General features: G+C 43.2%; 1 protein-coding gene across 1 annotated transcript in view; it reads right to left on the reverse strand.

The window, feature by feature from the left end:
• The window catches only part of LOC126235379 (uncharacterized), a 53,442-nt gene that overhangs the window by 22,662 nt on the left and 16,540 nt on the right, over positions 1-14,240 (reverse strand). The window contains exon 2 of the mRNA XM_049944105.1: positions 13,082-13,255. Coding sequence (XP_049800062.1) covers positions 13,082-13,255 — 174 coding nt within the window. The remainder of the gene's footprint in view (positions 1-13,081; positions 13,256-14,240) is intronic.

The following is a 14,240-nucleotide window of genomic DNA, read 5'->3' on the forward strand; positions in this document are numbered from 1 at the left end:
GGTCGTCGCTTTGAACAATTACTGTGAGCTACACTATTGTTATGCTGTGTACACTGTGTATGTCCAAATATGCATTTCCGACCATTTGCTCCCTGTCTGAATGAAATCGGTTGTGGACCGACTATCACCTGTTTCAGTCTGATTCAAAAGATTTGACACCCTGTATAGTTTGCTGGATCTGGTAATGAATTCTAGGTTGAGAATAATGTTCCCTGCTTGTGGTACGTCTGTCTGAGGTCACTCAGACAACAACAACATAGGTGATAACTGGTATGTGTCAAATTACAATAATGTAGACGCTGCTCCGTGAAAATAAGGTATGTGCTTGTGGTCCTGGCGAATGTTGCAGCATGTGATCGTGTTCTGTATTGTTACCAAGCTGACACTACGGTGAACGTTTCTGTTATAATGGCGGATACAAACAGATTCACAACTGAAGGACGTCTTTTTCTTAGCGTGTGGGTGTGTAAAGAAAGGCCTTTGCAACCAGTTCTGTGATATCTACATCTACATCTACGTGATTACTCTACTATTCACAATAAAGTGCCTAGCAGAGGGTTCAATGAACCACCTACATGCTGTCTCTCTACCGTTCCACTCTCGAACGGCACGCGGGAAAATTCCTGTAGGCAGTATCTATCTTACCCCTAGTGAGACAAGCCTCTACATCCTTACATTTGTCCTCTAGCCATCCCTGCTTAGCCATTTTGCACTTCCTGTCGATCTCATTTTTGAGACGTTTGAATTCCTTTTTGCCTGCTTCATTTATTGCATTTTTATATTTTCTCCTTTCATCAATTAAATTCAATATTTCTTCTGTTACCCAAGGATTTCTACTAGCCCTCGTCTTTTTACCTACTTGATCCTCTGCTGCCTTCACTACTTCATCCCTCAAAGCTACCCATTCTTCTTCTACTGTATTTCTTTCCCCCATTCCTGTCAATTGTTCCCTTATGCTCTCCCTGAAACTCTGTACAACCTTTGGTTCTTTCAGTTTATCCAGGTCCCATCTCCTTAAATTCCCACCTTTTTGCAGTTTCTTCAGTTTTCATGTACAGTTCATAACCAATAGATTGTGGTCAGAGTCCACATCTGCCCCTGGAAATGTCTTACAATTTAAAACCTGGTTCCTAAATCTCTGTCTTACCATTATATAATCTATCTGATACCTTCTAGTATCTCCAGGGTTCTTCCATGTATACAACCTTCTATCATGATTCTTAAACCAAGTGTTAGCTATGATTAAGTTGTGCTCTGTGCAAAATTCTACAAGGCGGCTTCCGCGGGAAAAACGAGCACTTAAATTTTTCCGTGTGAGCGCTGATTTCTCTTATTTTATCGTGATGATCATTTCTCCCTATGTATGTGGGTGCCAACAGAATGTTTTCGCAATCGGAGGAGAAAACTGGTGATTTAAATTTCATGAGAAGATCCCGTCGCAACGAGAAACGCCTTTGTTTTAGTGATTGCCACTCCAATTCACGGATCATGTCTGTGACACTATCTCCCCTATTTCGCGATAATACAAAACGAGCTGCCCTTCTTTGTACTTTTTCTATGTCATCCGTCAGTCCCACCTGATGCGGAATTCACACCGCACAGCAGAATTCCAGAATAGGGCGGACAAGCGTATTGTAAGCAGTCTCTTTGGTAGACCTGTTGCACCTTCTAAGTTTTCCGCCAATGAATAGCAGTCTTTGGTTTGTTCTACCCACAATATTATCTATGTGATCGTTCGAATTTAGGTTATTTGTAATTGTAATCCCTAAGTTTACTTGAATTTACAGCCCTCAGATTTGTGTGACTTATCGCGTAATCGAAATTTAGCTGATTTCTTTTAGTACTTATTGTGAATAACTTTGCACTTTTCTTTATTCAGGGTTAATTGCCACTTTTCACACCATACAGATATCTTATATAAATCATTTTGCAAGTCGATTTGATCATCTGATGACTTTACAACACAGAAGGACCACACAAGACACAAGAAATATGACAACGACAGTGAAGTCACTGAACGCTTAAATACATCACTGCATCGCCCATCATTAAAATCGACAAGGAAGCGGTCAGTGGAGAACATTTCCAGAATCTCCATGCATCGCTGGATAACGAAAGAAGGTTACCGTTCATTTCGGCCTGGCAGCATCAATGAATTGACTCCGATATGAATACGCGACGTGATTCTTGTGCATTGCAACATTAGCGGCTCGCCGTAAGATTATGATGACAGATGGACGTTCTATGTTTCCTAGAGCCCAGCCTCGAAATGTTTATAGTAGTAGCTGGGCAAAAGACAACTCTTATTACTATGAAGAAATTAACCAACTCTGCACCGAGAATAGTGGTCAGTTTATAGGGAAAGTTTGAAATATGTAAGGAGTATGTAAGAACATTAGTTTCTATATTATTCCATTCTTGCAAGTAGCTTTTTCTGTTAAATACAATTTCTGCTAGAGCCAATGAGTATTTCACGTAGCTTCTTGTTTTAGTACATTTCAGCTAGTCTTCACAGGACTTTATGCAAAAGCTCCTAGATTTACGGATACGACTAGCCCACTAAATTACCCGGTCTTAGTCCCCTAGAAAAAAGTCTGAGTCTGTTTCGAACAGCGGATTAAAAGTAGCAGTCAACATCTCCATAGGTTATTATACAAGGTAAAGGCGTTGTGATTGTTATTCGTCGGTAAATATGGAGTACCTATTAAAAGTATGGTAATGAAAAAGTGATTTCCTTAATTCTACCATAGCATCTACTTCCAAAATTAATTTAGGAGATAACTTGCCTTATATCAGTGTCTCCGTGTAGAGCTTTAATCTGGGTGTTAATAAAAGCATACAAACCAGAATTCCTAGAAGTATGTGAGTGCAGTTTTGTATATTTAACTAGAACAGGGATATTAACGATTCTGAAGGAGACGGGCGTGACATTCTAAGCGTAGTCGAGCTGAGACAAATATAATGCAAAAGAAAGAAAAGTGTGTTGTTGCGTAACAGCATTCGAGAGCTATTCGTTTATTAAGGTCCGGTCGGTCGTGAAATGGAAAACATGGTCAAAATGAAATATGCTTTATTTCCAACAGTTAGGTACACCTTGTAACTACTTCTCTGCGTAGTCGCCTCTCCAACTTTGACATTTGTCGTATGTTTGTACGAACTTTCCAATACGCTCGTCGTAGAAGGCAGCCGCCTGTGTTTTATGCCAACTCTCTATGCTGGCTTGCATCTCGTTTTCTGTGTCGAAATGCTGTCTTCACAGCCGGGGGTAAATGAGAGCAGAGATGAAACTCAGAGGGAGCTAAGCCGGGCTGTATGTTGGGGAATCAAGCACTTCCCATCGGAAAGGCTGCAGGAGCATTTTCATTGCCCTTGCAGCGTGCGGCCGAGAATTGTCACGAAGAAGGAAACGCATGACAGTTACGTCATGTGGGCTGCATGAAATCAGGCGAATTCTTTTAGCAGGCACTCGTACTTGCCGGGAGACACTGTTTTATATGCATCTTTATGTGCACACTGTGCACCAATAACTGAAAACGACGTGACGCGGTCGATGGGCATACTAGAGACACTGCTCAACACATCTCCATAAAGCCTCGTTGGGTTTTCATTGTGGTTTCCATTTCACTACCAATTCGACTTTAATAAACGAATAGCCCTGAATAATGAGAAGGTCAGTGAAAAAATAGTTATGGCTGAAAATTAAAAAAAAGTGGTAACAAAACGAGCTAGAAGTGCATATTCGAGAATTAATTAAATTTCTCGAAATTAGAAGCAAACCCACACGATCAGACATCACACATTAGAGTCTACTCATCTCAAACACAAAAATATCATAAAATATAAAAACAAGAAAATATTCAATAGGTAAAGATACGCTATGTGATCAAAAGTATCCGGATACCCCCAAAAACATACGTTTTTCATATTAGGTGGATTGTGTTGCCAGGTGCTCCATATTAGCAACCTCAGTAACCATTAGACTTTGTAAGAGAGCGGAATGGGGCCCTCTGCAGAACTCATGGACTTCGAACGTGGTCAGGTGATTGTGTGTCACTTGTGTCATATGTCTGTACGCGAGATTTACACACTCCTAAACATACCTATGTCCACTGTTTCCGATGTGATAGTGAAGTGGAAACATGAAGGGACACGTACAGCACAAAAGCGTAAATGCCGATCTTGTCTGTTAACTGACAGAGACCACCGACAGTTCAATAGAGTCGTAATGTGTAATTGGCAGACATCTATCCAGACCACCACATAGGAATTCCAAACTGCATCTGGATCAAAACTTCCTGGCAGATTAAAACTGTGTGCCGGACCGAGACTCGAACTCGGGACCTTTGCCTTTCGTGGGCAAGTGCGCTACCAACTGAGCTACCCAAGCACGACTCACGGCCCATCCTCACAGCTTCACTTCTGCCAGTACCTCGTCTCCTACCTTCCAAACTTCTTTCGAAAGGCAAAGGTCCCGAGATCGAGACTCGGTCCGGCATACAGTTTTAATCTGCCAGGAAGTTTCATATCAGCGCACACTCAACTGCAGAGTGAAAATCTCATTTTGCACCAGGATCCACTGCAAGTACTATGACAGTTACGTCGGAAGTGAGAAAACTTGGATTTCATGGTCGAGCGGCTGCTCATAAGCCACACATCACGCTGGTTAATGCCAAACGATGCCTCGCTTGGTGTTTGGAGAGTAAACATTGGACGATTGAACAGTGGAAAAACGTTGTTTGGAGTGACGAAACACCGTACACAATGAGGCGATCCGATGGCAGAGTGTGGGTGTGGCGAATGCCTGGTGAACGTCGTCTGTCCGCAGCTCGTGGTCGTGCGGTAGCGTTCTTGCTTCCCACGCCCGGGTTCGATTCCCGGTGGGGTCAGGGATTTTCTCTGCCTCGTGATGACTGGGTGTAGTGTGACGTCCTTAGGTTAGTTAGGTTTAAGTAGTTCTAAGTTCTAGGGGACTGATGACCATAGATGTTAAGTCCCATAGTGCTCAGAACCATTTGAACGTCGTCTGCGAGCGTGTTTAGTGCCATCAATAAAATTCGGAGGCGGTGGCGTTACTGTGTGGTCGTGTTTTTCATGGAGGGGGTTTTCGCCCCTTGTTGTTTTGCGTGGCACTATCACAGCACAGGCCCACATTCATGTTTTAAGCACATTCTCGCTTCCCACTGTTGAAGAGCAATTCGGGGTTGGCGATTGCATCTTTTAACACGATCGAGCACCTGTTCATAATGCAAGTCCTGTGGCGGAGTGGTTACACGACACTAACATCCCTGTAATGGACTCATCTGGACAGAGTCCTGACCTGAATCCTATAGAATACCTTTGGGATGATTTTGGAACGCCGGCTTCGTGCCAGGCCTCACCGACAGACATCGATACCTCTCTTCAGTGCAGCACTTTGTGAAGAATGGGCTGCCATTCACCAAGAGACCTTCAAGCATCTGACTGAACGTATGCCTGCGAGAGTGGAAGCTGTCATCAAGGCTAAGGGTGGCCCAACACCATACTGAATTCCAGCATTACCGATGGAGGGCGCCACGAACTTGTAAGTCAATTTCAGCGAAGTGTCCGGATAGTTTTGGTCACATAGAGTATATGTAAAAGAAAATAACGAAAACGTGAGCAACAATCGCAACATGGATATCTGACCTAGGGGAGGGATAAGTGGGCCGGCCGCTGTGGCCGAGTGGTTCTAGGCGCTTCAGTCTGGAAACGCGCGACCGCTACGGTCGCAGGTTCGAATCCTGCCTCGGGCATGGATGTGTGTGATGTCCTTAGGTTCGTTAGCTTTAAGTAGTTATAAGTTCTAGGGGACTGATGACCTCAGATGTTAAGTCCCATAGTGCTCAGAGCCATTTTGAGGAATAAGTAACGGCAATAATCAACTGTCAGAACTAACGAGTGGCATAATGTCACTTGAGAGGGAAGTTTTCTGACGTGTTTGTATATTTATTACTTTTTCTTAATTAATATTATCTTTTTATCAGAAATGGACTGGCTGACAAAACAACTGAAGCACTCTGATGACATGGTCAGATATCAAGGTAACTTCGTACAGGTGGGCACCAGCGTATGGGAATGATCACATGTTGGACTGCATGGCAAAGTGATGACTGGAGTACACGTCGTCAAGGTTACAGTCGATTACGTCTGAGCACAGGAAGAGGATCGCCGTACTGTGCACCAAGCTCACCGTAATACCCTTACATCTTCACCTGCCATCTGAGAATAAGAAATGGATTCTCTGCACTATACTGCGTTATCCCGCACCTTTGGTCGGAGGCTAGCAGCAGCTAGTCTAGGGAATTATAGTCGCACGTGTAGGCTGCTGGTGACACACACCACAAATAGTTGCGTTGGAGTGGTACTGGGACCTGGAAGCAAGGACTGTTGATGAATGGCCTCTCATTGTGTTCACTGATGAATGACAGTCCTGCACACCCTGGATGACTGTCGTCGGCGCGTATGGTGGCGCCCCGGAAAGAGGTCCCATTCTAGAATGGATTTTCTCTCTGCAGCGGAGTGTGCACTGATATGAAACTTCCTGGCAGATTAAAACTGTGTGCTGGACCGAGAGTCGAACTCGGGACCTTTGCCTTTCGCGGGCAAGCGCTCTACCAACTGAGCTACCCACGCACGACTCACGCCCCGTCCTCACAGCTTTAAAAAGTTTCATATCGGCCTTTGCATAACTGCGCGGTCTATCCAGTACACCTCCCTTGTCAACACAAATTTCCATTGACACCTCAGCCCACTTGGTAATCCCCTAAAATCGAGCAGTATTGCTGAGGCTCTTCAACCGTATTCGAATAGCATGTCAGAAATGAAATTATTGGGTTATAAGTAAAGGAGGGCTTTTATCAAGTAATTGCAATGTATAGAGCATATATAACTGTAAAACTATGAAATAACAAAAACTTTGTTATATTTTAGGATGCAAATGTGAATCATTTTGTAAACTATACTTCACAAAAACTTTGTTATATCTTAGGGCACAAATATAAAACTTGCAAGGACGTCCACCCTACCATTTGACGATGGGCTCAGGCCCAAAACTACTAATGGTACAATAAAATCATTTTTTTAAAAAAAACTTGTGGATACTTTCAGTATTTCCTACGGTGTAAAATAAAAGGATGTTTATATCACAAGTCCTACCGAGTAATCAAGACAATGTTAAATGATTGTAGATCCCCAGTTTTCTGTATTATCGCTCCGTTAAATGACGGGACCCCCCATGAACCATGGACCTTGCCGTTGGTGGGGAGGCTTGCGTGCCTCAGCGATACAGATAGCCGTACCGTAGGTACAACCACAACGGAGGGGTATCTGTTGAGAGGCCAGACAAACGTGTGGTTCCTGAAGAGGGGCAGCAGCCTTTTCAGTAGTTGCAAGGGCAACAGTCTGGATGATTGACTGATCTGGCCTTGTAACACTAACGAAAACGGCCTTGCTGTGCTGGTACTGCGAACGGCTGAAAGCAAACGGAAACTACGGCCTTAATTTTTCGAGGGCATGCAGCTTTACTGTATGATTAAATGATGATGGCGTCCTCTTGGGTAAAATATTCCGGAGGTAAAATAGTCCCGCATTCGGATCTCCGGGCGGGGACTACTCAAGAGGATGTCGTTATCAGGAGAAATAAAACTGGCGTTCTACGAATCGGAGCGTGGAATGTCAGGTCCCTTAATCGGGTAGGTAGGTTAGAAAATTTGAAAAGGGAAATGGATAGGTTAAAGTTAGATATCGTGGGAATTAGTGAAGTTCGGTGGCAGGAGGAACAAGGCTTCTGGTCAGGTGACTACCGGGTTATAAACACAAAGTCAAATAGGGGTAATGCAGGAGTAGGTTTAATAATGAATAGGAAAAAAGGAACGCGGCTAAACTACTACAAACAGCTTAGTGAACGCATTATTGTGGCCAAGATAGATACGAAGCCCACACCTACTACAGTAGTAGAAGTTTACATGCCAACAAGCTCTGCAGACGACGAAGAAATTGAAGAAATGTATGATGAAATAAAAGAAATTATTCAGATAGTGAAGGGAGACGAAAATTTAATAGTCATGGGTGACTGGAATTCGAGTGTAGGAAAATGGAGGGAAGGAAACGTAGTAGGTGAATATGGATTGGGGCTAAGAAATGAAAGAGGAAGACGCCTGGTAGAATTTTGCACAGAGCACAACTTAATCATAGCTAACACTTGGTTTAAGAATCATGATAGAAGGTTGTATACATGGAAGAACCCTGGAGATACTAAAAGGTATCAGATAGATTATATAATGGTAAGACAGAGATTTAGGAACCAGGTTTTAAATTGTAAGACATTTCCAGGGGCAGATGTGGACTCTGACTACAATCTATTGGTTATGACCTGTAGATTAAAACTGAAGAAACTGCAAAAAGGTGGGAATTTAAGGAGATGGGACCTGGATAAACTGAAAGAACCAGAGGTTGTACAGAGTTTCAGGGAGAGCATAAGGGAACAATTGACAGGAATGGGGGAAAGAAATACAGTAGAAGAAGAATGGGTAGCTTTGAGGGATGAAGTAGTGAAGGCAGCAGAGGATCAAGTAGGTAAAAAGACGAGGGCTAGTAGAAATCCTTGGGTATCTGAAGAAAGGAGAAAATATAAAAATGCAGTAAATGAAGCAGGCAAAAAGGAATACAAACGTCTCAAAAATGAGATCGACAGGAAGTGCAAAATGGCTAAGCAGGGATGGCTAGAGGAAAATGTAAGGATGTAGAAGCTTATCTCACTAGGGGTAAGATAGATACGGCTTACAGGAAAATTAAAGAGACCTTTGGAGATAAGAGAACCACTTGTATGAACATCAAGAGCTCAGATGGAAACCCAGTTCTAAGCAAAGAAGGGAAGGCAGAAAGGTGGAAGGAATATATAGAGGGTCTATACAAGGGCGATGTACTTGAGGACAATATTATGGAAATGGAAGAGGATGTAGATGAAGATGAAATGGGAGATACGATACTGCGTGAAGAGTTTGACAGAGCACTGTAGGACCTGAGTCCAAACAAGGCTCCCGGAGTAGACAACATTCCATTGGAACTACTGACGGCCTTGGGAGAGCCGGTCCTGACAAAACTCTACCATCTGGTGAGCAAGATGTATGAAACAGGCGAAATACCCTCAGACTTCAAGAAGAATATAATAATTCCAATCCCAAAGAAAGCAGGTGTTGACAGATGTGAGAATTACCGAACAATCAGTTTAATAAGCCACAGCTGCAAAATACTAACACGAATTCTTTATAGACGAATGGAAAAACTAGTAGAAGCCGACCTCGGGGAAGATCAGTTTGGATTCCGTAGAAATACTGGAACACGTGAGGCAATACTGACCTTACGACTTATCTTAGATGAAAGATTAAGGAAAGGCAAACCTACGTTTCTAGCATTTGTAGACTTAGAGAAAGCTTTTGACAATGTTGACTGGAATACTCTCTTTCAAATTCTAAAGGTGGCAGGGGTAAAATACAGGGAGCGAAAGGCTATTTACAATTTGTACAGAAACCAGATGGCAGTTATAAGAGTCGAGGGACATGAAAGGGAAGCAGTGGTTGGGAAGGGAGTAAGACAGGGTTGTAGCCTCTCCCCGATGTTATTCAATCTGTATATTGAGCAAGCAGTAAATGAAACAAAAGAAAAATTCGAAGTAGGTATTAAAATCCATGGAGAAGAAATAAAAACTTTGAGGTTCGCCGATGACATTGTAATTCTGTCAGAGACAGCAAAGGACTTGGAAGAGCAGTTGAACGGAATGGACAGTGTCTTGAAGGGAGGATATAAGATGAACATCAACAAAAGCAAAACGAGGATAATGGAATGTAGTCGAATTAAGTCGAGTGATGTTGAGGGTATTAGATTAGGAAATGAGACACTTAAAGTAGTAAAGGAGTTTTGCTATTTGGAGAGCAAAATAACTGTTGATGGTCGAAGTAGAGAGGATATAAAATGTAGACTGGCAATGGCAAGGAAAGCGTTTCTGAAGAAGAGAAATTTGTTAACATCGAGTATAGATTTAAGTGTCAGGAAGTCATTTCTGAAAGTATTTGTATGGAGTGTAGCCATGTATGGAAGTGAAACATGGACGGTAAATAGTTTGGACAAGAAGAGAATAGAAGCTTTCGAAATGTGGTGCTACAGAAGAATGCTGAAGATTAGATGGGTAGATCACATAACTAATGAGGAGGTACTGAATAGGATTGGAGAGAAGAGGAGTTTGTGGCATAACTTGACCAGAAGAAGGGATCGGTTGGTAGGACATGTTCTGAGGCATCAAGGGATCACCAATTTAGTATTGGAGGGCAGCGTGGAGGGTAAAAATCGTAGGGGGAGACCAAGAGATGAATACACTAAGCAGATTCAGAAGGATGTAGGTTGCAGTAGGTACTGGGAGATGAAGAAGCTTGCACAGGATAGAGTAGCATGGAGAGCTGCACCAAACCAGTCTCAGGACTGAAGACCACAACAACAACAACAACAACAAATGACGGGAAGTTACGAACATCTATTCAGGAACCTAGGGTTCGTTTCTTACAAGTATGAGCGAAAATGCTTCAAGTTTTAGATTGGCTATAACTGCATGAAGCTTATGAAATAGCAGATAGTGAGATTAATTTACCATTCAATAAGTTTTCCACTTTTGGTACTTGTTTAATATTTCCTGGCACACATTCTGCGTTTGCCTTTTGCGACTATTTTTCTGTGTTTAGTTTATTTTTGTGTGGCATAATTTTATCTGTCTTACTTTCCACAATTTTGTCGTACGTTTCATTCAGCTAGCTTGCAATTGAATAATTGTAATCGCCAGTATACATTGAACTAGCCACTTCATTCTCACATTTTTCTTCTAAGAACAGGGATACAGAGTCGTTATGAACATTATTTTCTTCTTTGAAGGCATTATGCAGGCAACGTTTTATCACATATTTGACATCATTTAACAGTGCAAACACAGCATTACCCTGCAAATATCGGTTTCTGTATGGGAGAGCTACACTAGCGCCAGTGAGCGGTCTAGTTATTTTTAATAAGTCGGTGACTTATGCGAGTAGAGATTACACTTCCCAAGTGAATGTCGCTCAGAGTCAATGTTAGAAATGGCTCAGTGTTAAGAAGCAAACCCGCATTCAGGGAGACGTCCGATGAATTCCCCGTCCCATTAATTAGGATTTAGGTTTTCCATGGTTTTCACCGAGCAAGGTAAACCACCGGACCTGCATTCAAAGTTCTCGATGATCTCATTAAATCGCTTAAAGTGAATGCAGGGATAGTCTGTTTCAAATGGTGCGTTCAATATTCTTCTATAAGCCCCCCGCCCCCCCCCCCCCCCTCGAAGTCCGAGAGCGCGCTCCGACTCTAATGATCTGGTCGACGGGACTTTAAACCTCAGTCTTCTTCCCAAGGTTTCTCTGAACCACTTAAGGGGAGGTTTACTATCTTTTTGTTCAAAAAATTGATTTGCATTTTTGGATCCATAAAAGTGTTTAGAATCAACCCCTGAAACTGTTTTTCCGAATACGGAACGGAAATGTTTGTTATTCGCAGTTGAGCAAAAGATGCACCTGCCTGAAATCGACCTTTTTCACGCACCAGTTTTTTTTTCTTTCGGAGGACGAGTTATTGTACCGTTGCTTGGGAGTAAACACAAAATTCAAATGAAAGTCTGAACGCGTGTGTTTGGAAGTTATCCCCCAAGCATTTGCATTCTTGTGCGAAGACTGTGGAGATTGCGAATTTCCTGGCAGTGAGCAGCTTCAACGAAGGCTATTCAGCAATTCTGAAGACCATGACAACGATGGACGTCACCCTGGAACTCTATTCGACGCAGTTCGCCAAGCATTCGGACGACCACCGGATGGATTCAAGCGGCCGAAAACCGCTTGTCACCGGCAGTACGAGCGGGTCTGGAGCGGCGCAGGATGGCCCAGATCGAGCAGAACGCCATCTATGAGGAAGAGGAAGGGCTAGTTTATAGTCCCGGGATAGTAGATTGAACGCAAGTTGCATAATAAATGAAAATTTATATGTTGTCAAAACTTCAAACGCGTTTTTCTGGAAATGACATTTTTTATCGCGCGATATGCTAACTTCTAATCTACTTAATGTTTCCGACGAAGCTAACTAAATTGTCTAGGAGTTGTACCACTTCTATTCCGATCCATATACTATAAATATTTTTACTCGGCCGACGAAGTCGAAAAATCGATGAAAAATCCCTATTTTTTCAAATGGCCGCCATTTTGTTGTTTCCTATGGTCCAAATAACTTAAGCGAGGTACAACTCCTAAAGAATCTTATATACTTCGCTTACGTCAACTCAATTTTGATTTCAGACGAGCCGGCTGACCTGTGACATACCGCGCGTGGAGGTCTACATCGAAATTTTGTTTTGTTCCGACGGCACTTCCGCCTTTGCCCTTCGACATTTCCGGTCGAAAAAATTCCAGTTTGTAGAGAAAATATCAATAAACATTTTGACCAAAGCTGACATTGATATCTATATCATATCCCGGGAAAAAAATTCTCAAAGATCATGCTTTTTTCGGGCCAGAGATAGTAAACCTCCCCTGAGAGCAAATATCTCGATAGTTCCTCGTATGCTTCCTAGACATTGTAAGGATGTCATTTCTTTCAGGTAATGGTTCGCTAATTTTAAAGGGTACGGTCACCGTTGTTGGAGTTCCTGGATTTCCCACAGTTTTTGTGAGGCCAAACCTCTGTCATGGAGTACCTTGTTGGTAGAGATACTGCTTTAAATTTGCACTGTGTCAACCATGAGACAGCTATAATCATAGAGAACTTAAACAAAGGATACCCATTAGCATCGACTGCATCCTCAACACAAGCAGGACACAAAGGTAACGTGACATACTTCGAAGCGAAATAACCAGTTGTGAGTGATAAATGTCTTGTCAAACCTGTCTTATCTCCTAGCTAGAGATAGTTACGACCGCGTACACGAAGCCCGAAGACACGTTGCGCAAAAGTTCTCGGTGCGCTTTACCAGCCGCGACGTGGGCTTTTGCCTTTCGCAAGTACGTACTTCTGTCGGAATCGGCGGCACGCAGCATGCAGTTGCACCAGAGCATGGTGCAGCTGTTGGGGAACGTCCATATCTCCCCATCCTCGTCGACGCCGCACACGGGCAGCCGGATCTTGGAGCAGGGAGGGCAGTGTGCCGTCGCAGGGGACTGTGCGCCTGCCATCATGATCACACCTGTAACAAAGGAAAGCAGCCGCATCTGTAACGCTTGCTGACTGACTTGCCGTCTCCGCAGAGCCTTCACACTTCTCTCGTTGGGAAATGATATTGTCTGTTACTGCTCCTTACCGTCCACCTGTTGACTGTAGGTAGCAAACACCTAAAAGTGTGACCGGCCAAAAATCAAACTTGTTAACAATAGTTTTGTTACCAGAATCGATAGAAAGGCAAATACACAGACGGTAATGGACAATGAAATGGCCGGCCGGTGTGGCCGTGCGGTTCTAGGCGCTACAGTTTGGAACCGTGCGGCCGCTACGGTCGCAGGTTCGAATCCTGCCTCGGGCATGGATGTGTGTGATGTCCTTAGGTTAGTTAGGTTTAAGTAGTTCTAAGTTCTAGGGGACTGATGACCTCAAAAGTTAAGTCCCATAGTGCTCAGAGCCATTTGAACCATTGAACCACAATGAAATGCTCCTGTCGGAGCACAAAAAAGGCGATTACGCTCCTCTTTAAAAGACTTCCAGAAAAGCGAAGAAACAGCTACCTCATTCCTCATTCCACCTTCCACGACAAAAATTTTGGCATGAGACCATAGTCGCGCTCTTTTGACACAGAATCCTTTTACCCAGTCTCCCTTTGTTGTTAAGTCTTCATAAGTACCTACATCTAAATCTACATACATACTCCGCATGCTACGTAGACTACATTGCGATGGCAACCACGTACCGCTTCTAATCATTACAATTTCCGTTCCACTTGCAAACAGACCGAAGGAAAAATGACTAAATAAAAGCCTCCGTGCGAGGCGTAATTTCTCGCATTTTATCTTCATGGTCGCCACGTGAAATGCACGTTGGCGGCAATAGAATCTTTTTGCAGTCGGCCTCAAATGCCGCTCCCCTAAATTTCCGCAACAGTGCCTCGCGAAAATAGGGTCGTCTTTCTTCCAGGGATTCACATTTGAGTTCACGAAGCATCTCCATAATACTACCGCGCT

This window comes from Schistocerca nitens, chromosome 1 (assembly GCF_023898315.1).
Source record: "Schistocerca nitens isolate TAMUIC-IGC-003100 chromosome 1, iqSchNite1.1, whole genome shotgun sequence".
Taxonomy (NCBI): domain Eukaryota; kingdom Metazoa; phylum Arthropoda; class Insecta; order Orthoptera; family Acrididae; genus Schistocerca; species Schistocerca nitens.